The 23,072-nt window shown below is 35.3% G+C and overlaps 2 protein-coding genes across 4 annotated transcripts in view; one reads left to right on the forward strand and one right to left on the reverse strand.

Moving 5' to 3' along the window:
- Positions 1 to 461: 461 nt before the first annotated feature.
- The window catches only part of LOC125671923 (uncharacterized), a 118,734-nt gene continuing 96,123 nt past the window's right edge, over positions 462 to 23,072 (reverse strand). For 2 of the 3 annotated variants that reach the window (XM_048907908.2, XM_056163624.1), the window contains exons 10-18: positions 9,732 to 10,478; positions 9,551 to 9,605; positions 9,164 to 9,257; positions 7,278 to 7,360; positions 4,242 to 4,402; positions 3,676 to 3,727; positions 3,172 to 3,299; positions 1,349 to 1,389; positions 462 to 1,180 (exon numbers count right to left, since the gene is read on the reverse strand). In XM_048907908.2, coding sequence (XP_048763865.2) covers positions 582 to 1,180; positions 1,349 to 1,389; positions 3,172 to 3,299; positions 3,676 to 3,727; positions 4,242 to 4,402; positions 7,278 to 7,360; positions 9,164 to 9,257; positions 9,551 to 9,605; positions 9,732 to 10,478 — 1,960 coding nt within the window. In that variant the 3' untranslated portion in view covers positions 462 to 581. The remainder of the gene's footprint in view (positions 1,181 to 1,348; positions 1,390 to 3,171; positions 3,300 to 3,675; positions 3,728 to 4,241; positions 4,403 to 7,277; positions 7,361 to 9,163; positions 9,258 to 9,550; positions 9,606 to 9,731; positions 10,479 to 23,072) is intronic. The other variant, XM_048907909.2, reaches the window with a different exon arrangement.
- Positions 10,951 to 23,072, forward strand: part of LOC125671940 (uncharacterized) — a 17,365-nt gene continuing 5,243 nt past the window's right edge. Inside the window, exons 1-7 of the mRNA XM_048907939.2 lie at positions 10,951 to 11,330; positions 15,731 to 15,792; positions 16,120 to 16,216; positions 16,562 to 16,630; positions 16,761 to 16,827; positions 19,245 to 19,303; positions 22,914 to 23,045. Coding sequence (XP_048763896.1) covers positions 11,255 to 11,330; positions 15,731 to 15,792; positions 16,120 to 16,216; positions 16,562 to 16,630; positions 16,761 to 16,827; positions 19,245 to 19,303; positions 22,914 to 23,045 — 562 coding nt within the window. The 5' untranslated portion in view covers positions 10,951 to 11,254. The remainder of the gene's footprint in view (positions 11,331 to 15,730; positions 15,793 to 16,119; positions 16,217 to 16,561; positions 16,631 to 16,760; positions 16,828 to 19,244; positions 19,304 to 22,913; positions 23,046 to 23,072) is intronic.

Consider the following 23,072-nt stretch of genomic DNA (forward strand, 5'->3'; position numbering starts at 1 on the left):
CCTGTCAGAATGAAAGTTGTTAATGGCCTGGCAGAATGAAAGTTGCTAATGGCCTGGCAGAATGAAAGTTGCTAATGGCTAGGCAGTATGTCTTGACTCTGAACAAGGGTCATTTACAGACTGCACATTCCAATCAGACCATGAAGTCATTTGGTCAATATGTCAAGCTACATGTAACTGGTTAAAAAAAAGTTATTAATAACAATTTCCCCCAAATTGTAATTATGTAATGGGGATATTAGCAGTCAATATCTGACATTGCTTTTGAAAAAAATTGAGTCCTTACTTAGAACCAAGGTCATTTAGCAAAGATGAAGATCAATGATTATTGCTCATGATCACATTAATCTGAGTTTTGTTGTTGTGCAGCACTATACTCAGGTGACCATTATGGTCTCTTGTATAATCTACAGATCTTTCATTTCAATATACTTTCCCATCATTAATGAAAACAAAAGATATATATGTATTGTATTTTAATGATACATAGCCTTTGCACATAGAATACATCAAAACACATGACATATATATCTTGAATGAGTTATTTTTAAAATAAAAATGATGAAATGCCTTTGGCTATTCTATTCCACATTAAAGTTTGGCGGAGGAACATTGGGATCATATTGTGGCCTTGGAGTCTGCTGGAATGCAGAATTCTGAATGTATCTCTGATCGGTCAACATTGGTCGATTGAACACAGGAGGTGGCTGTCCAAAATGTGGGGGTGGGGGCAATGACATATTGGGAATTCCTCCACTGAATTGTGGGTAATATGGTCCTCCATTTTGTGATGTTCTGATAGTCTGGTTCTGCCCACAGTACTGGTAATTCATTGGTTGTGTGGTATTCATGCTGGGATACATATTCTGATTCCAGACGGTTTGATTTTGAGATTGGTTGCTCCAGTTCTGAACATTAGGATCCGGGTATCTGGGCTGGAAGACAGGCTGTCTGACTGGTCCACCATTTTGATACACTGCAAGATTGTTTTGATTCTCAGAGATTTGTGGAAACCTTGGAGGTGCTCCGAATGGCTGGAAGGACTGGTACTCCATTCGGGGTTGGCTCTGGTGTCTTCCTGCCCTCGGACTGAAGTTTCTCCCTTGACCAGACAGATTGCTGTTGTGCTCTCTCTGATTTGTATGGGATGGATTGCTGGATGTTCTGTCTCCAACATCTGCTGATCAATATTATAATATGTATGATATAAATGACACACTTTGTTATCAATATCATCAGTTTTCATGGAGTATTACATGAGCCTAAATTTTAAAGTAAATGATCATCCATATTATCTGCTTATCATCAAAGATTTCAATCAAAATTTCTAACATGTGAAGTCTCGTACCCAGATTTGTCTCTTCTGTTCCATTCTTGCTAAATGAATGCCTGTAAAGTGTATCAGTAAAAAGGACATGTATAGAACACATATTTTAGGTTGTTATATTTAAAAAAAGAACTCATGAATTTGATTGAAACTTTAATTAATATTTGGATATTTCATGAATTAGGCCACATTAAATCGATTCTCTGGTTCTCAGACACTGCCCCCCCCCCCCCCACCCCACCCCCCCCCCCAAAAAATCGGCCGCTGACACGAGTTTATTGCCGCCCCGGAAAAAAATCGCCACCGCCCGTATTTGATCCGTCAAAATAAAATTTGTGTTTTGGCGCCAAAATCGTAAAGCACATTCCTGAATAAGACGTGCTGCTTAGTTGATGTAAACAATTTGGCGACAGAAACAGTTCTTGTCAGCATTGAGATTATTTTTAACTCAAAACAGATTGTTCCATGGACAATTATACCGGTAGACTCGTCCTTGACAGTTGATACGCTTTGCAAGAAACTTCTGGGCGGTGAATTTAAAGAAATTGAAACCGTGAAGGAACAAATTGATGAAAGCAAGGCTGAGTTGAAGTACGACGTTTTCGTAGGTCGAAACAAAACGGCTGACAGCGATAAGCTTTTTTCCACAGTGAAAATTTCCGAAGTGGTTGAACTTTTTGGGAGATATTTAAAAGTGAAATTGTCGGAAAAAAAGACTGATTTGCCCTCGTCAGATGAACCTTTGACACAGAAAAAGTTGGCGTTTGCCGTCTTGCTGGAGGCCCGAGAAAAACTGAAACTACCTTAAAGTCCAAATGAAAATAATAAACGGTGTTGAATACCATTTGTAAAACTCTAACTTTCTTTACAACACAAAAAAAACCCCACAGACAAAAAATCCCTACCCATTTGTGACATGGAGATAAACTGAAAAACTAAACCCCCTACCTACCTACCCATTTTTTGAAAAACAATTGTCTGAAAACCAGAGAATCGATTTGATGTGGCCTGATGTGGATACATTTATTTCTATTCAATATAGAAGTCACCAATTAATCATAGTCAATTTCTTATAGCTTTGAAAGCAGAAAATTTTAAGGATTAAGTCAATATGTTTTTGCCTTTGTGATTTCTGTTGGTTCTTCTGTAAATCAGGGTTATTTTTCTGCATAGAACAGTTGCTTTAGGTTGTTTATTAACTAAACAGTTATAAGAAACTCCATTTCTCTAAGGAACCTCTGCACGATATAGACAAATGTTTTATAACATTGAGAAAATTATATTGCATAAAGGTGTACATATTGAGTTTATCTTGACATTTTCAGCATGGGATACTTGTCATTTTGCCCCTGGAGAAATCTTCAAAGACTATGAAGAAGTGCTGAACACAATCTGATTAAAATCAGATCTTTGATCTGCTCCGTTATTGTTATGTCGCTTGTGTAGCAACATAACAATAACGGAGCGGATCAAAGATCTTATTTTAATCAGATTCTGCTGAACAGAAATCAATATCATGGATTTATTATTATAAAAATTTTCAAATAAAGCACCCAGTAACTCTATTTTGGTCTAATACAATGATTAAACTACTTCAATTGATTATGAAATGTGTGTAACACTGTAAATTTCAGTTTATTGTGTTATACACCAAAGGGCAGATCACTCTAATTGATCATTTGAAAATGATCATTTTATTTACACAGGTTATAAGTGTGCCTAACAATGAGACAACTTTTCTACCCCCCCCCCCCCCCCCACCAAAAAAAAAAAACCAACCAATGCACACAGTTTGGAAATTAAGTACTTAAACAATAAAAATTAACATAATCTCTGTATATTACCTATCTCTTTGTCTTCTTCTGCGAACTTTCTTTGCTCCAGGAAGCTGATGACCATCTTCCTCATTACCACGGTTACGGGCCTTTGCTTTGGCTCTCCTCTCTTCTTCGTCATCAGAATAGTCAACATACTGCATAAAAACATGAAAACTTCAATTTCTTGCAACATTGTGTAATGATATCTCTTCAAGTATCAATGATGAAAATGTCTATGGATTCCCTCTCTAACAAATTATCACATTTGTCTCAAGAATACCGTTTTCTTTGCAACTACAATTTTTGAATGTTTCATAATTTAAATAAAATTTTTGTTGCAGGTGACAAATTTATCTGCTCCATATATATTCTATGATTATACATGTATACTGTTTAACTCTTATGTTTTTATATGCAAGAGAGATCTGGAAATTGTTATTATGTCACGCATAGAGGGTAGAACAGCAACAACTAGAAGATTGCTGGGTTCTTAGATCCATTGTATTCATATAAAGCACATCTGTTACCTACCTTTGATGGGGGTTCATTATTGTCTTCCCAAGATGCATCTGATCCCTTCATTCTTGGAAAAGAAAATCATATCTTTAACTAAAAAGCATGACATGAATATTATACTCCACCCAAGTGTAAAAGGGGTACCTGGCTATAGACAGTGAAAGATATTGTTAGAATGTTAGTGCTCTAGCGCTTGTAATGGCAGCTTGCACTGTATGCTTTCTAGGAGGCTGAGAAAGTTCTAGATTGATATAAGGTCTGCCGGGGTAATAATGTACATTGATTATTGTAAAGCGCTTTGAGCAGCATACGCTGGAAAAGGCGCTATATAAAACCAATCATTATTATTATTATTTGACAACACAATTATTCTCTTTTCCATTACACAACAAGATTGCTACACGTAGCCATGTCCCCCGCGCTGCAAAAAAAAAAGTAGAAGCACAAAAGTCTCATATGACTCCTATAAAATTTGTAGAATAAAAGTCACGGTGTAATATGATCAACTAGTACATATTGTGACCAACAATCCAGCAAAATTTGAACAATGGAAATATTTAGAGACTTTGGAGAATACTAACTGCCTGAGATGTTCCACAAACACGTAGTTGGTGAGATTCTCCACCTTAGGAGCACAGTACACCTTCTGTCCACAGCAGAGGGACTTGCTCTCAATATCTGTGGTACTGTTAAACCTGACAGAATACCATGGGGATCCAACAGGACCAAACACCTCAAAGATCTGGAAAAAAGTAGTAGAAATCTGAAAGATCTATCAACATAATCAAACTATGAACAAGAGGTCCAACAGTTAAAGCTATAATATTGATAATCTACCTGTATCAGGGATCAATTTCAAAACAGTTATACAGACCTCCGTAATACTATAAATTATACAATTTAAGGATATTTAAGTATACAGCCTTCAAAAGAAAAGAACATTGTCATAATAACGTATATTACAATGACTAAGAGCACTGGTAAATCCTCAGAAGAGAAGTGTTTGTGATGTGAAATATCTTTCAGGAGTTTCAACAAATCTTCAGCAATATCTGATTTTTGCAATCAATCTAATAAATAACTAAATATGCATCTCTTATTCTGACAGTAATATAATTAACTTTATTAGTACTCAAACAATGCTTTTTGCACTGCCACATTAATTCAAAGGTTGAGCACCTGCTTTACACTGCTCAGTTGTAGAGTGCTTTGCTTTGTATAGCTTAGTAGTAGAGTGTTGTACTTTATGTACACTGTAGCTTGGTAGTAGAGTGTTTTACTTTTTGTACACTGTAGCTTGGTAGTAGAGTGTTTTACTTTTTGTAGCTCAGTAGTAGAGTGTTTTACTTTTTGTAGCTCAGTAGTAGAGTGTTTTACTTTATGTAGCTCAGTAGTAGAGTGCTTTACTTTATGTAGCTCAGTAGTAGAGTGTTTTACTTTATGTAGCTCAGTAGTAGAGTGTTTTACTTTATGTAGTTCAGTAGTAGAGTGTTTTACTTTTTGTAGCTCAGTAGTAGAGTGTTTTACTTTATATAGCTCAGTAGTAGAGTGTTGTACTTTATGTAGCTCAGTAGTAGAGTGTTGTACTTTATGTAGTTCAGTAGTAGAGTGTTTTACTTTTTGTAGCTCAGTAGTAGAGTGTTTTACTTTATATAGCTCAGTAGTAGAGTGTTGTACTTTATGTAGCTCAGTAGTAGAGTGTTTTATTTTATGTAGCTCAGTAGTAGAGTGTTTTACTTTATGTAGCTCAGTAGTAGTGTTGTACTTTATGTAGCTCAGCAGTAGAGTGTTTTATTTTATGTAGCTCAGTAGTAGAGTGCTTTACTTTATGTAGCTCAGTAGTAGAGTGCTTTACTTTATGTAGCTCAGTAGTAGAGTGTTGTACTTTATGCAGCTTGGTAGTAGAGTGTTTTACTTTATGTAGCTTGGTAGTAAAGTGTTGTACTTTATGCAGCTTGGTAGTAGAGTGTTTTACTTTATGTAGCTCAGTAGTAGAGTGTTGTACTTTATGTAGCTCAGTAGTAGTGTTGTACTTTATGTAGCTCAGTAGAAGAGTGTTTTACTTTATGTAGCTCAGTAGTAGAGTGTTGTACTTTATGTAGCTCAGTAGTAGAGTGTTTTACTTTATGTAGCTCAGTAGTAGAGTGTTTTACTTTATGTAGCTCAGTAGTAGAGTGTTGTACTTTATGTAGCTCAGTAGTAGAGTGTTTTACTTTATGTAGCTCAGTAGTAGTGTTGTACTTTATATAGCTCAGTAGTAGAGTGTTTTACTTTTTGTAGCTCAGTAGTAGAGTGTTTTACTTTATGTAGCTCAGTAGTAGAGTGTTTTACTTTATGTAGCTCAGTAGTAGAGTGTTGTACTTTATGTAGCTCAGTAGTAGAGTGTTTTACTTTATGTAGCTCAGTAGTAGTGTTGTACTTTATGTAGCTCAGTAGTAGAGTGTTTTACTTTATGTAGCTCAGTAGTAGAGTGTTGTACTTTATATAGCTCAGTAGTAGAGTGTTGTACTTTATGCAGCTTGGTAGTAGAGTGTTTTACTTTATGTAGCTTGGTAGTAAAGTGTTGTACTTTATGCAGCTTGGTAGTAGAGTGTTTTACTTTATGTAGCTCAGTAGTAGAGTGCTTTACTTTATATAGCTCAGTAGTAGTGTTGTACTTTATGTAGCTCAGTAGTAGAGTGTTTTACTTTATGTAGCTCAGTAGTAGAGTGTTTTACTTTATGTAGCTCAGTAGTAGAGTGTTTTACTTTATGTAGCTCAGTAGTAGAGTGTTTTACTTTATGTAGCTCAGTAGTAGAGTGTTTTACTTTATGTAGCTCAGTAGTAGAGTGTTTTACTTTATGTAGCTCAGTAGTAGAGTGCTTTACTTTATGTAGCTCATTAGTAGAGTGCTTTACTTTATGTACCTCAGTAGTAGAGTGTTGTACTTTATGTAGCTCAGTAGTAGAGTGTTGTACTTTATGTAGCTCAGTAGTAGAGTGTTTTACTTTATGTAGCTCAGTAGTAGAGTGTTTTACTTTATGTAGCTCAGTAGTAGAGTGCTTTACTTTATGTAGCTCAGTAGTAGAGTGCTTTACTTTATGTAGCTCAGTAGTAGAGTGTTTTACTTTATGTAGCTCAGTAGTAGAGTGTTGTACTTTATGTAGCTCAGTAGTAGAGTGTTTTACTTTATGTAGCTCAGTAGTAGAGTGTTTTACTTTATGTAGTTCAGTAGTAGAGTGTTTTACTTTTTGTAGCTCAGTAGTAGAGTGTTTTACTTTATGTAGCTCAGTAGTAGAGTGCTTTACTTTATGTAGCTCAGTAGTAGAGTGTTTTACTTTATGTAGCTCAGTAGTAGAGTGTTTTACTTTATGTAGCTCAGTAGTAGAGTGTTTTACTTTATGTAGCTCAGTAGTAGAGTGTTTTATTTTATGTAGCTCAGTAGTAGAGTGCTTTACTTTATGTAGCTCAGTAGTAGAGTGCTTTACTTTATGTAGCTCAGTAGTAGAGTGTTTTACTTTATGTAGCTCAGTAGTAGAGTGTTTTACTTTATACAGCTTGGTAGTAAAGTGCTTACTTTGAGAATGGTACACTGTAGTAAATCCGAACACTCACTACCCCTTGCGAATACAACTTACCTGACCAAGCACGACTCTTCCTTCCAGAAATAGAATGGTATTCTCATTTAGAGGGGGGATACTCTGATTGGCCTTCACAATCGCTGGAAAAAAAACCAGATCACTAAAGGTATACCCAAAATAAACCTTACCAAGTAATTGTTTTTGACAAGGATGCACATTTACATTGATGAAAATCATGAAACACACATACCGTATATACTCGCCTATAGGTCAATTCACCTATAAGTCGATTGTATATTTTGTAGGCTAATTTGGAGGGATTTGCCATAGACCCGCTTATAAGTCAATAGAACTTTTTTCAAGAATCGGTTGACAATTTCTAACATTTTCACCTCTGTTTCAAATAATATTTCATGAAATGCACTGATATTTATTCATTTTCACAAGAAATCAATTTCAATAATATTCGCTTATAAGATGAAGAAAATCATTAGAATATGTAAAATCTTGTACCGGGTTCTTTATGCATATAATCTTAGAATACATGAATAATATAATGTGTCTAGTCAACAGTAATCATGAAAGGTGAAGATAACGAACAGTGATCAATCTCATAACTCCTACAAGCAATACAAAATAGATAGTTGGGCAAACACGGACCCCTGGACACACCAGAGGTGGGATCAGGTGCCTAGGAGGAGTAAGCATCCCCTGTCGACCGGTCACACCCGCCGTGAGCCCTATATTCTGATCAGGTAAACGGAGCTATCCGCAGTCAAAATCAGTGTGCCAAGAACAGCTTAACAATCGGTATGAAACACGTCAGACAGCATTTGACCCAATGATATAGGTTGTATTATCATGATCAATATTCATATCTAGTGATTAGCCATCCAAAAAATTACTTTGTTGTATTGATCATGATAATCGTCGGAGTACGAAGCAGGGTTCGAAATTACCTCATGTCCGTAAGTCCGAGACTAGTAAAAAACGTGTCGGACTAGTAAACTCTCTATAGCACTAGTCCATACTGACTAGTGAAAATCCGGAAATCAATCTTGAATTGGTTAAGAGTTTAGCAAGATGTGTCTGAGTCTCTTAGATGTTTGAACTTATAGTCGGTTACCTGCATGGTTAAGTATTTGCGTGACAATGACTCCTGATCTTCCAAACACATAGAGTGCGTTCGAGACCGCCGTTCTTCGCACAAGCACAAATTCCTGCCGTTTCCGAATGCCAAGTACACATCACGAGAACGGGTTCGAGGTGCAAGGACTGCAAGTAGTGTGGTCGAAGAATATGCACATTTGTGCGCACATTATCTTGTCAATCGTGACTCTAACACAGGAGTTTTTAACACTATAGCTCATGGTTTGGTCAATCGAGTGAATTTTATTGACTTTATTGATAAAATTTCGAACTCCTGTGACTCTAAGAACTGAGCATGAAAACAACGGGAATGTCGATCTCGAACGCACTTATGAACGTTTATAAAAGGATGAACCCAAGAGGTTACTGCATGTTTTGAAGATCTTGAATGCAAAATAAAGTATGGTGGTCTTTTTCTTCTGTAGGTGTCATAAACTGAATTGCTGGAACTGTGATGTGTTTGGTTTGATTAGATACTATTGAATAAAATGAAGATCATTTAATATGATATACTGGACGGACTAGTGAAATTCTTTGTGGACTAGTAAACATCAATAGTCACTAGTCCGTTTGGACTAGTGCTTGAAAAAGTTAATTTCGAACCCTGCGAAGTTGTTTTTAAAAAAACAGACTTATCTACATTAAACTATTCATAAAAATGCTAATCTTCTTAGGACTCACTACTGTATAAGTCGGATATAGAGTTTTGGACCAAATTTTAACTCCCAATATAATCCGACTTATAGGTGAGTATATACGGTACCTTACTAACCTAAATCTACGTCTTTACTTACCCAGACATCCCACAATCCCTGTTATACTTCCTGTATGCACAAGTTCAACATTTGGGTCAACGGTGATAACCAGCTCATCAATGGGAGGTAACTCCTTTTAATAAAAATCTGTATGTGAAACGATGCCCCCATATGGCAGCAAAATAATTTTGGTACCAAAAGAAAGGTCATGTGGCGAGGAATGCGCATGTGAAATATGAAAGCCCTAACAATAACCATTCAAAAGTTATGGCCAGTTACAAATGAAACAACTGGGTCACATCTACATTTCGTTAGAATAACCTAACTGTGTCTTGGGAGTGGGACAGGCCCTCACCACAAAACCAGGTCCATAGGACACTATCACTTTAACAATAGAACATTCTATCTATTTTACATTGTACTCACATCAGGATATAACTCTCCCTTTGTTCTTACTTCACTGTCTTTCTTTCCTTTAGATCTAAAATTGGATAAAAAAGTGAACATTCGTTAATTCAAAATTTCAATCCAAAGTTCTGGTCAGAGAAAAATAATTATAGAGAAGCAAAATTAAGGTGAAAACATCAATTACATGTACAGTTTGTACCTATTTTCCTCTTGGTCATCTGATTCAATAACAATACATTTTTGCTGCTCCTCCTGAACTAATACCACAGAATCTTCAGAATCACTGCTGGATTCAGCAGATTCATCCTGTTTCTCTCTGTATGTTGAATCAAGTGCTCTGTCAATAGTCCCATTGACCTCAACATCTGTCACAGTTTGCTCATCTGTTATGGGTTGCGATGGATTGGCTGGCAAAACGCCCGACGGACCTGATTCAATATTTCCTGTTGTCTCTGATGATACCGATTGTGCTTCATTGATCATGGAAGACGCAGGATGATTCACTTCATCGTTGTTGGAAGATATCAGTAGGTCTTGAGACGCCTTTAGATTTTCCTTTATCTCATTATCCTTATGGAGATCACAGTGACCAACAATAGTTTCATTTCCTTCTCCAGCTTTTGTATTTGATAAAGGCAGAGTTTGACTTTCAAAAGATGTTATTGATGGTGGATGAGATTCATGTCTCTCTTTGTCATTTGTCACATGTTCATCTTCAGTCTCGTTGATAGTGGCGGACGCTGACTGAAATGTCTCTTCAGTCTCGTTGATAGTGGCGGACGCTGACTGAAATGTCTCTTCAGTTTTTTTGTGAGTGGAAGATGTGGACTGAACTGTCTCTTCAGTCTGAACTTTCAGACCAGCACTTTCTACTACACCATTACATTCCTCCATGTCCATGTTATCTATATCCGTAGTTGTCATATCATCAAAGCCGTTTTCAAATCTGAAATTGCATAAAATAAAATAGAAGTAGAATTTACATCGAATTACGGACATTAATATGGACTTCTCAAGAGTTAGACTATGTGTCGCCTATAACTAAAAGTTACATATATTTGGTGTTATAGTAACTGTATACTTAAACTAATAAATACACGTGATATAGCTAGGTGACAAGTCGATATTTCCTGTCTGTATTTCATTCAAATGCCTTTTAAAGAGAAATCCCTGGGTACAATGAAAGAAATGGATAAAAATAGAATATTATGTAGATTTTTTTTTATTTCAATGGAATTTTCATCGATGACATTGAGACAGTTATAAGTATTTGATATTTTTTCTACGTGATAAATCTTTGACTAGATCTACATCCATTGGAAAGCGATAAATCCACCACCTACACCACAGAATTCTAAAATACTTACAGCAACACACAACAGACAGAAGCTGCTCAGTAATATAGCCGGAACCACGTGCAAAAACAAAGTGAAACTAGGTGCACGTGTACTTAGTTTGATTTTTTAAAACTTTTTTTTGCAGCTTATCAGAAAAATTCCGATATTCTACATAGGCCTATGGTTCATTTCCTTTTATTTCATATCCATTGTCATTGCGAATTTACAAATCTGTCAAAACATGCAATTTAGACGAAATTCCTGTCTCCGAATTGACCAACAGAATGACGATTGCAGCACTTCCGGTTTTGCTTACACCGCACATGTAAATTGTTAATGTTGAAAGTCAGTTAATCTTTTACGTAAGCTTTAAATTATATGAGAAATGATGAATGGGAGAAAGGACAACTCGGCATATGGGTCATATGTTCCATATTCAGATCAAGACATAAATGTCCCAGGTGAATATTTTCTTTATATAATGTAATTAACCTTGAAAACTAGCTTTACTTACTGGCTTAGTCGCCGTGTTTTCAGGGCCGTAAATTACATGGAGGCGGAGGAGGCAGCTGCCTCCTCCAACTTTTGAGCCAAAAAAATTTAAAATTTAAAGTTCATTAGAATTTATGTTGTTTCCAATAACTAAGAACATGATACCTCCCTTAAAAAGCATTCCAAATCTTTCTTTTAGAATGAGTTAGTCAAGTAACATCTTAGAAGGCCCTAGAATCAAGGATTTTGCACAAAACGTGTTCAGTGTGCACAAAATGTGCTCAGCGTCTGGGGGCCTGAGCGGCCCCCAGACCCCCGCCTAATTTCCTGCCTCCTCCAAATTGAAGGTTAATTTACGGCCCTGGTTTTGTGTAATGATTATCAGTGTCATAGTTATCATAAGTTCATGTGTGTTATTTAGTAACAATGCTTATTGCACATGTAAAGTAGATACAGATCTAAACTATATAGAATTAAACAGTATCTTCATTAAACAGCTTTCAAATCACAGGTATCTGAATTTTAATCAGTTAATAGATATGAATAGAAAAAAAAACTATCTATCTATATATATTTTGCCCCCCTCCTTGATTCGAGTCCGATTTTATTATTAAATTCGCCGAAACAAACCCATTCTCTGACACAATTAAGCTCAGAAATGATTTTCCTTTTCATCCGTGGCTTCAGAGGTCTAACTCCCTCAAAACAATACGACAACGGACATTACTACCATGTTGAGACGTCACGAAATCACATCTCCGAACCATAAGAAGGGGAACCAAAACTGCACAAGAGTTCGTCAATTTAAAATATTAATCAATTCAGAAAGAAACAACACAGAAATAAATTTCTTTACTTTTTCTTATCACAACATTTTATCTGATTGATTTTACCTAAATTTATTTGTAAATTTTATTAATCTGGTAGAGTTAGTTTATTTAGTACGGAGATGTGATTTTGTGACGTCACGACATGGTAGTCAGGCCTTGGTGGGAATGTTCAAAATATCGTTAACTTAAAATATATATGTTGTTGGATTGTTGTGAGGGTGTTTAGACCTCTGAAGCTACGAATGAGAAGGAAAATCATTTCTGTGCTTAACCGTGTTGGAGAATAGGTTTGTTTCAGCGAATTTAATAATAAAATCAGACTCGAATTGAGGAGGGGGGGGGGGGGGGGGGCAAAATGTTGTTGCACACCTGGTGTATTTATATATATATATATAAAAGCACTAAAGTTCCAACAACACCCGATACCTCAAAGTGTCGGATCCACAACATGGATACAAGGTCAAATGCAAAAAATTATACAAAGCACTAAAATGACCAACGATCATGTCGTTGGTCAATTTAGTGCTTTGTGTATATATATATATATATATATATATATATATACAGTCTTCGACGTTGACCGGTGGCCCGATGCTCGAGGCCAGTAAAATCAGGATCAGGCTTCTAAAAATATTTAACCCAGGAGTCTGGCGGGCCTGTAAATGTTTTATTGTATGTGTTGTATATATTACAAATAAAGCGTGAGATTGACTCAGACTTTCGCATCGATCATTTTTCAACCATGCTGCCTTTTCTGAAGTATAGGGAGGCACGGGCACTGGAAGTTAATGTAAATATATAGTACAATGTATATGCATGTATAAAAAATACATGCACATACTATATATTTACATTAACTTTCAGTGCCCATGTAGGAAGGGGGGTCGTCCGTGAAATTCAAAACCTCACAAGCGTATTTAGCAATCACAACCATCAGATCCAAATAAAGAAAAACGGTCGCACAAGCCAAGGAGAAAAGAGAACGAAAATCCATGCCCCATTGGACCAAGGGTGGGCCTTTGCTAAGATTTAATTCTTGAGAAAACAAATTGTTTTGTACGTGGTGATTACAAAACAAAGCAGATTCTGAACAGGAGCTGCTGATGTCATCTGCAAGATTAATATTTTGAAAAATAAGATATGTAATCCTTTTAATGTCAGTTGTATATTTTCCTACAGTAGAACATACATGTATCTATAGTGTAGAATCAGCATGCAACACCTTGCAAATGACAAGTGGTCAAATTAGATAAAATATTTTGGGCCATTAAAATATTGTTCGGGCTTGCAAAATTATTATACTGGGAGGCCCGAATGGCCTGTGCTTCACAAAGTTTTTCGTGAAGACTGTATATATAGATATAGATAGTTTTTTTTCTATTTATATTTAATTAGTAATTAAAATTCAGATACCTGTGATTAAATGTGTAATACAATAATGCATTATGAAATTTGTCAGTTCTTTAAATCATTCATGGCCTTATTCAGGTTGGGAACAGTTCCCCTACAGTGAGATATTCTTGCGAAAATGCGATTATCCCTCTTTAACAAGAGTAAATATATATCCCATACAACTGAGAAAAACACCTGTGGAGAACAGCTCTTAGTGTTTCACGTGAACAGAAGAAAAAGTGCTAAAGTGTCTGACATTTCTGCAAAATTTGATATATATATAAATCAATTTAAACAAAAACACTCACAATGTGCATTGGATTTCAGCAACTTTGATAATCATGTCATGTTGAGTGTGCGTCACGTAGTTTGCCATTATTTTCAATGAAAACACCAGTTAATGGTATTGCTTACTTTCTCGCTAAGGAGGGATAATCGCATTTTAGTGAGAAGATCTCGCTAATGGGGAAGTGTTCCCAACCTGTTATTGTGCACCTCGGTCTTCACTGATTGTTATAGTAGGAAATAGAAAATGTAAGGCTTGAAGGGGAATCTGACTTGGGGACCACTGCACTGCTAGTCAGATGCTCAAACCACTAAGCTATCCAAGCTGATATCCTTGGTCCAAGAATTGCAAATGAATGCCACTCATCAGGTAAATTCTTCATAGTGTGTCACTGTGATCGTTTTTTAGGATGATACCTTGTCAGTTGATTCCGTACCCAATGAGGTTCCAGATGACGATACGATACATATTGCAATAGTTCTGCCACGTTTCAGCCCTGTGGAACTAAAATAGTGTTAACAATACGCCAGTTTCGAGATACGAACTCTTCTGTGTAGGAGGTGCATTTAGTGGCACTTTGAATGACTAAGTGGGACAGAGTGGACCTACAGTCAGCGAGGAAGACGATGAAATGCATTAAAAGTGGCTTCTCTTTTAATATGTAAATGTGGGGAATACAAAATACTGTCGAAAGAAATGTTTTACTAAAGTGGATACATAAAAACAATGTCATATTTGCAAGTAATATCTTAGATATGGTACTTATGACCAACGAAATAACGTGATATGATAATAATTCTATGTATTTAATTACTCCCTAAATACTTATAATTTACTTAGTTTGCGTATCAGTCGAATTCGGGTGATGTAACAGTGTATGAGAAACTTACTGGGTACATTCACTTACGCAGTGATGAAAATTAGTCCCACTCCCGTATTAGTATCAAATGAGAAGTGTCATCACTCTGTGTATACATTGGACGAACAATTCAACAGCAATATGCACACCCCACAATAAGTTTATGATCCATTGTTAAAAAACCCTTTAAGCTATATTGAACCAAGTATTGTCCGTTCAATATCTGGAGACAAGATGGCTTGACAAACATCAAACTTATAAGATAACTAGTAGATAACTCATTAAATAGATTTTCAGATCAAATGGTCAAAGGCAGGGTTGTTGCAAACACAAGAATCTGCATAAAAGTATGGCTTGGAAAATGATGAGTCAACAGAACCTACATGAATTGATTTCATTAGGGTTTTTTTTTTCTTCCAATGTCCAGTGTTTGTCATTTAAATCCCACAGCTGAAAAAATTCAGGTAACCTGTTATGCTATAGTGAACTGATACAATGCCACAGAGTGTCCAGTGTACTGGGTCACTGGAAACTCACTGAAAACAAAATTCCACAACATATGAACATTTTGACACAGGCTATTAAAGCACTAGAGCTTGCATGGCCAGGAATAAATTGATGATAAATTCCTAACTAATGAAATACGTAATACAATTTTTGTACACCGCATGTCCCCTGCCCACAATTGGAAATAGTATTTAGAAAATTCTTTATGATCTTTTGACCTCCAAAATTAAAAGGGCTCATCAAACTGACCATTAGGTAAAATATATCTTTAGGAAAGCACACAAAGTCTATATCAAGAATTTATTTTAATGACCTCTGTAAGTGAATGGAGCAGTTGGTGCACAATATACCCTTATTCACACATTATCACTGACCGTGAACAAACATCATGTCAGATTACTTATTCACACATTATTACTGACCGTGAACAAACATCATGTCAGATTTTGTTTTTAAGTATTCACTTCAGAAGCTGATGAACAATTTCTTTTGCAGTGACAGCTGGGGAAGGTGGTGTTGTTTCGCCTTATTTGAATTTTAACCCAGCATATATTCAGGTAATGATATCCATAGTATGCATATGATTATATGAATTCTGTATTCCATAATGATTATATTTTACTACTGCCTGGTAGCTAAACTTGATAAATTTCTGAAGAGTTTTTGTTTTGTCGTGCTTATGGGGAGACGTTGTGTTTGTATGAATGTCGTAAGGAGATTTTGAAAGGGGTTTTTTTTTACTATATGAGGAACTGTTGCTAGTAAGTCATGGACTATAATGATTTCAGTTGATAAATGATTTGTAAGTTCTCTGCTTTTTGTATGAATGAATCATTTGTTATGTAGAAGTTTTTGCCATTAGATATGTTTCTCTTTGGTTGTAGAATTCTGATTCCCAGTACATATATCCCGAGGGAGCCACTGGTCACAGAGGAATGTGGGAAAAGAGTTTTTCTATCATAGGATACAGTGTTCTGTCAGGTGTGTGAAATTAGCATTCATGTATACTGGGGTCACTTGAGGGGGGGGGGGGGGGGTACAAAGAATTGCCTTAAATATTGTACTTATATCCAGCATGTTTTCTACCATCCAAAATTAGTCAAACCCATATATATAGTCTAACACTTAAGGTCAGTAGTCATTGTTTAAACCCCTGTGTAACTTTATTGGCATCAAAGAATTCACATTATGACCTACTTTTTAAAGAATAAATTCTAAATATTTGTCTGAAAGTCATTTAGATTTCGGTCTTTATGCATAAAATTGTATTTTCACAATGAATTTAGAAGAAGAAGAAATAGATTATATATTTAAATTGTTTTGCAGGAGGATCGATTGGTGCTGTGAATGGTCTTCATAAATACAGAAAAGAGTTATTATTAAGAGAAGTAGAGGGTAAATTCATCCAGTGTTATTTATCTGCCTTAACATGCAGTTTTTTGTGATAGAGATAAATGCCTGGAAGAGCTGCAAAACTGTACATATGTAAACCCGTTAATTCGAGTTATTTTTTGCTTTTCACTAGGAGGACCAGCACGGCCCCGATTTCAGGAGTATTTCAAAGGATCTTCATATAAAGTTTTACGGAAACAGTAAGTAGTGTTCAGTCATTCAGAAACCCCAAACCACGGCCAAACCTAAACAAAATTCACTCTAACCATATACAGTAAACCAACAATTGTTCATGTGTGTGAAAAATTCCGGAGATTTCCCCAGAGTACCAATTTCTCGTGAAAGTCGGATAATGATAGTGTAGTGTGGGCTTACAAGAGTTGTTTAGATGTGTGCTCACTAGAGTATAAATGTGGGCTAACAAGAGTTGTTTAGATGTGTGTTCACTAGAGTATAAATGTGTGCATGTTAAGATATAAATGTGGGCTAACAAGAGTTGTTTAGATGTGTGCTCGCTAGAGTATAAATGTGTGCATATTAAAATATAAATGTGGGCTAACAAAAGTTGTTTAGATGTGTGCTCGCTAGAGTATAAATGTGTGCATATTAAAATATAAATGTGGGCTAACAAAAGTTGTTTAGATGTGTGCTCGCTAGAGTATAAATGAGGGCTTACAAGAGTTGTTTAGATGTGTGCTACCTAGAGTATAAATGTGGGCTTACAAGAGTTGTTTAGATGTGTGTTCACTAGAGTATAAATGTGTGCATGTTAAAATATAAATGTGGGCTAACAAGAGTTGTTTAGATGTGTGCTACCTAGAGTATAAATGTGGGCTAACAAGAGTTGTTTAGATGTGTGCTCGCTAGAGTATAAATGTGGGTTTACAAGAGTTGTTTAGATGTGTGTTCACTAGAGTATAAATGTGGGTTTACAAGAGTTGTTTAGATGTGTGCTCGCTAGAGTATAAATGTGTGCATATTAAAATATAAATGTGGGTTAACAAGAGTTGTTTAAATGTGTGCTCACTAGAGTATAAATGTGTGCTCACTAGAGTATAAATGTGGGTTTACAAGAGTTGTTTAGATGTGTGCTCGCTAGAGTATAAATGTGTGCATATTAAAATATAAATGTGGGCTTACTAGGGTGGACAGATAGAACTGACCGATGCCCAGACAACCCTGTTTTAGAGTTGAGCAAGTGAATTTTTAAATTAAAATAAAAATATAAGGTAATAATATTAAATGTATATGAATTGACAGCGTCGGTCGTGGATAAACTGAAAGTCTGTCAGCAATCATCCAGTGATTTAATAAAAATACATTCACCCCTCTAGTGAGAAATGACACAGATCACTAAAACACTTTGCTGATGTAAATAAAATGGTGTGATAATTAACTGATGTAAATAAAATGGTGTGATAATTAACTGATGTAAATAAAATAAAATGGTGTGATAATTAACTGATGTAAATAAAATGGTGTGATAATTAGCTGATGTAAATAAAATGGTGTGATAATTAACTGATGTAAATAAAATGGTGTGATAATTAGCTGATGTAAATAACATGGTGTGATAATTAGCTGATGTAAATAAAATGGTATGATAATTAGCTGATGTAAATAAAATGGTGTGATAATTAGCTGATGTACATAAAATGGTGATGTAATTAAACGGTGAATATAATTAGGTGATGTAAATAAGATGTGTGATAATTAGCTGATGTAAATAAAATGGTATGATAATTAACTAATGTAAATAAAATGGTATGATAATTAGCTGATGTAAATAAAATGGTGAATATAATTAGCTGATGTAAATAAAATGGTGTGATAATTAGATGATGTAAATAAAATGGTGATGTAATTAAACGGTGAATATAATTAGATGATGTAAATAAGATGTGTGATAATTAGCTGATGTAAATAAAATGATGTGATGATTAGCGGATGTAAATAAAATGGTGTGATAATTAACTGATGTAAATAAAATAGTGTGATAATTAGCTGATGTAAATAAAATGGTATGATAATTAGCTGATGTAAATAAAATGGTGTGGTAATTAGCTGATGTAAATAAAATGGTATGATAATTAGCTGATGTAAATAAAATGGTGTGATAATTAGCTGATGTATCTAGACTAGATAAGTTTATTCCAATTTTGGGTCCAGAGTGCATAACAGCCATCAGCTTATAAAGAAAGAAATTCAGAGAAGAGTTTACAACATTAACTACAGACTACATTAACTGCAAACTACATGTGGATGTAGCATATGGGGGAAACAAGTACATGTATGAATTGCAAATCAGGTGTATGCATAAGTAAATGGGCAATATCAGTGTTATACCAACATATGAATAATAAACTCTAAGGATTTTTGTAGTTTTAAAGCATTACCTTTTTTTTTTAAGTTTTAACTAAATATTCACTCAATATGACAATTACTGGTTTGTCTTTATTAATCATCAACGAAGTAAATTTGTCCTTATTTGTTAAATAGATCAAATAGATATAAGCATGTTTTTAACCAGCTGGTATATATAAATCGTTTGATAGATAGATGATGTAAAATATTACCTGATGTAGATATTTAATAAATGATTTGATTTCTCTTTCAGAGCATTGACAGCCATTTCAAAACAAAGTGCTTCCGGTGGACAGTCATTTGGAATAATTGGTAAAATGAAATTGAAGATTTTATTTCACCTGAGCCATTGGATCTAGTGAGCTATTCTGATCAAAATTTGTCTCTCATGTTTATGGTCTTTGTTATTGATGTTTTACTTCTCAAGAATCTGTGGGCCAGTTTGAACTGAACTTGTCAAAAAGCAGATTGTGGCCTTGCATGGCAAAGGGGGAGGTCCACAATAAGGACATAATGAAAGCATACATAGAGAATATTACATGGTAAAATTCATACCATATGCTTGTTAAAAATAAGCCCAAATGGCCCAATGTCAAACCAAGGGCTTGAGTTCAAAGTCTGATATTGGCCAAGGGAATTTTACCCTTTAGTACATACATACTTACATGTATTTCCTAACCATGTGCCCTTATTTTATTACATGTATTTTTTATGCATAATTGTTATGTCACTTGACTTGTCAATACAGGAATTAATTTCAAGAAAACAGTAGTACATCACATTGCAATTACAAATTAAAGAGTTCATTGGTTGTTTTTTTTCTTGATGTAATTAAATTCAAATTACAGAAAAATATGTATTTAGCATTTTTTTAATGGTCATGAAGTTTCTGCATTGAAATTCTTTTGAGAATCTGAGTTGGTGTAAATGGCTCTTGGGGTATTTCCCGTATCATTTTGATGGAGAAACATCATGATTAATTGATTTTGAATAATTATTTCAAATATTATTTCCATGAATAATGGCCTCCCATCACCGTTCAGTTTGCTGTTAGAGTAACTGACATTTTTCTTGGCGAGTAAATCTAAAGTTCCTCTAGAAATATGATTTCCAGTTATATATTATGTTTTGCTTGGTGGGATGATGCAAATCATTGTAACATCACAAGTGTCACATGGAATACACTTGTATTTATGTATAAGCATGTGATAAATGGGAATATATTGAGGAAAGTTTTAAAATACTTTATTTTTTAAGGTTTTTCTATATAAAGCAAACAAAAGGGTCTTTTATAAGAGGATCATACATATTTGTATGTGTTAAAACTCAGAAGTTTTCCTGTTTGTTTAGTTTTCCTGTAAGAGGAACAAATTTAAAATTACAATTTGTCATAGATATGTGCACATCTTCTAAAGCTATCCAGTAAGGGGTCTTAGCTCAGAATAGGACCACTCAGGCACAGGCACTCGACGTTTTAAATATCTATAATAAAAAAAAATTGTCTTCCTGTAAACATAATATTCACAAGGTATACCACGCCGCCATCTTGGTTTTCGTTTTTACCAGCTGCATCGCTTGAAAATTTCGGCGAAAAGTTCGATATAATACAATAATTAGAACCCTACCGTTTAGAAGCAACTCTGTCAAGGTCTTACCTCTCGCATCGTCATGGTGAACTGGAAATAAAGTCCATTTATCGGCTATAATCAACCGTCAAACATCATCTACTGCTTCTCAAATGCGAGAAATCGCTGAAAGGTGGATGTACGTAGACATAATTTTGGGATAGCCCTTTTTTCATTGGTCGATAAAATTAAAAATAGTAAATATTATAATTAGCAGTAAATATGTTCTAGTCAGCGAGGTAATAGATCTTGAACACTATTCTATTAATACATACTTTATTTATTTTTTTAAACGTTAAACATGATAACTTCACTTATTCATGCATTCGTTTCTGTTGAAAGTAAATTTCATAACGTAATAAGAAAACTTCAAAATTGAATTCACACACACACGCACGCGCGCCTACACGTGGGTATACTCTCAAACGTACACAGTAACATTTATACATCCAAATGTCCTGTCCTGCTTATCTGTAAATTTTCAGTGTTGTCACAATGGGTGAAATGACGTGGGTTGGAGTCGAAGCAGGGGGGGGGGGGGGGGTCATGAACATTTCCAATGTTATTTGGTAATGTGATAGATTTACTAAATTTCCCGTGCCAGCCTGTCCCGAAACCACACAATTGTGCCGAGTTTTATTGTTTGCAGGACTGCAACTACCCTGCATTCAGTGCCCCCCCCCCCCCCCCCTCCCTCCCCCTGCACAAGCGTCAGTGGGTACATTAGCAAGGAAATTCTCATTTGCATAATGATGTCAACTTCCGTCCCTAGATCAGGATTTATCGCATTTTGAGGAGCAGTAGACGATAGTTGATGCTTGATTATATTTGATCAATGGACATTATTTCGAGTTTTCCATAACGATGCGAGAGATAAGATATTGACAGAGTTGTTGCTAGACGGTAGTGTTCTAATTATTGTATTATATCGAACTTTTCGCCGAAATTTTCAAGCGATGCAGCTGGTAAAAACGAAAACCAAGATGGCGGCGTGGTATACCTTGTCAATATTATGTTTACAGGAAGACAATTTTTTTTATTATAGATATTTAAAACGTCGAGTGCCTGTGCACTCAGGCTCACATTTCTGTATAGACAGGGTAACTCGGATGAGAGTGGCTGATATAGGCCTCCTGGTTTTGATGTCCCCACCATGGATTGGCTGGGACATATAATGTTACCCCTTTCTGTCCATTCTGTCACAATTCTATCTCTGTTCATTATCTCTGTTATTGATACACATATAAAGCTGAAATTTGTTATATAGATACATAATATCAATATCCAGGTCTCGTTTTTTTTATTTAGTTCTGGTTGAGTAATTTTTACAGCGTTGTGCCCCATTGTCTTACAAAATTTCAAACCATTCAGTTTCTGCTTATGTGGACAATTTGAATTAAAATTTGGGATATATATATATATATATATATATATATATATATATGTATATATATATATGTATATATATATATATCTCATGATAATACACAGAGCAAATTACTATAAGGTTTCATCATCATCATCAACCAGTTATGATTATACAGGCCATGTATTAATCCTCATGTCGAGGGTGCGGCCTATCTGTCGAGAGCGAAGTCTTCCTCTCCACGCATGGCGATCCAGTGGGTTGGTAGAGTCCATGTTTTCATAAAGATTTGCACATATTCTAAAGCTATCCAGTAAGGGGTCTTACATGTAGCTCAGAATAGAACCACTCAGTCGGATGATTATATATTATGGCAGAGTAATATCCCTTGGCCTTAGAAAGTTTTTAAACAAATCAGTTCTGTCATACATGGACATTTAAAATGAAATTTGGATCTTCATATTTGGTTCCAGTTGAATGATTTTTGAAAGAGTTTAGCCATTTGGACATTGAAAATTTTATACAGTTTCCACTCCTTATCTCAGTCACACATGGTCATTTTGAATTGAAATTTGGGATATAGACAAGTATGTCTTGAGAATGTGCAGGCCAACCATGTTTAGAGTGTGATCAGATAAGTTTTGGAGGAGTTATGTTCATGGGGCAAGGACATTCTTGTTGCTCCGACACATTTAGGTGTTGTTTTGGGGTTGTTGGGTTGTTTTTTTATGCTAAAGGTACTTAAAATTTATAAAAGATGCCACCCATAGAATATTTTTTTGATTGTCTTAATAGAATTAGCTTGAATTTTGTTTACAAAGTACATTTGAGATTAATTTTACAAATGTGCTTTCATTAATTCTGAGAGTTTGGTTGATAATCGGATATTCCTATCTAGATTTATTAATAGATATACTAATTGTTTTGATAGCATTGTGGTACACTCTGGCCCATCTGGTCATCAACAAATCCACAGGATCAGAAAACAAATGGCACTGTATCCCTGCAGGAGTGATGGCAGGAATTTTGTACCAGCTACCAGATCAAATATTGCAGAAAGATGGTAACTTAAAGGATACTCTCTGACATT

The sequence above is a fragment of the Ostrea edulis genome, chromosome 4, assembly GCF_947568905.1.
Source record: "Ostrea edulis chromosome 4, xbOstEdul1.1, whole genome shotgun sequence".
NCBI lineage: Eukaryota > Metazoa > Mollusca > Bivalvia > Ostreida > Ostreidae > Ostrea > Ostrea edulis.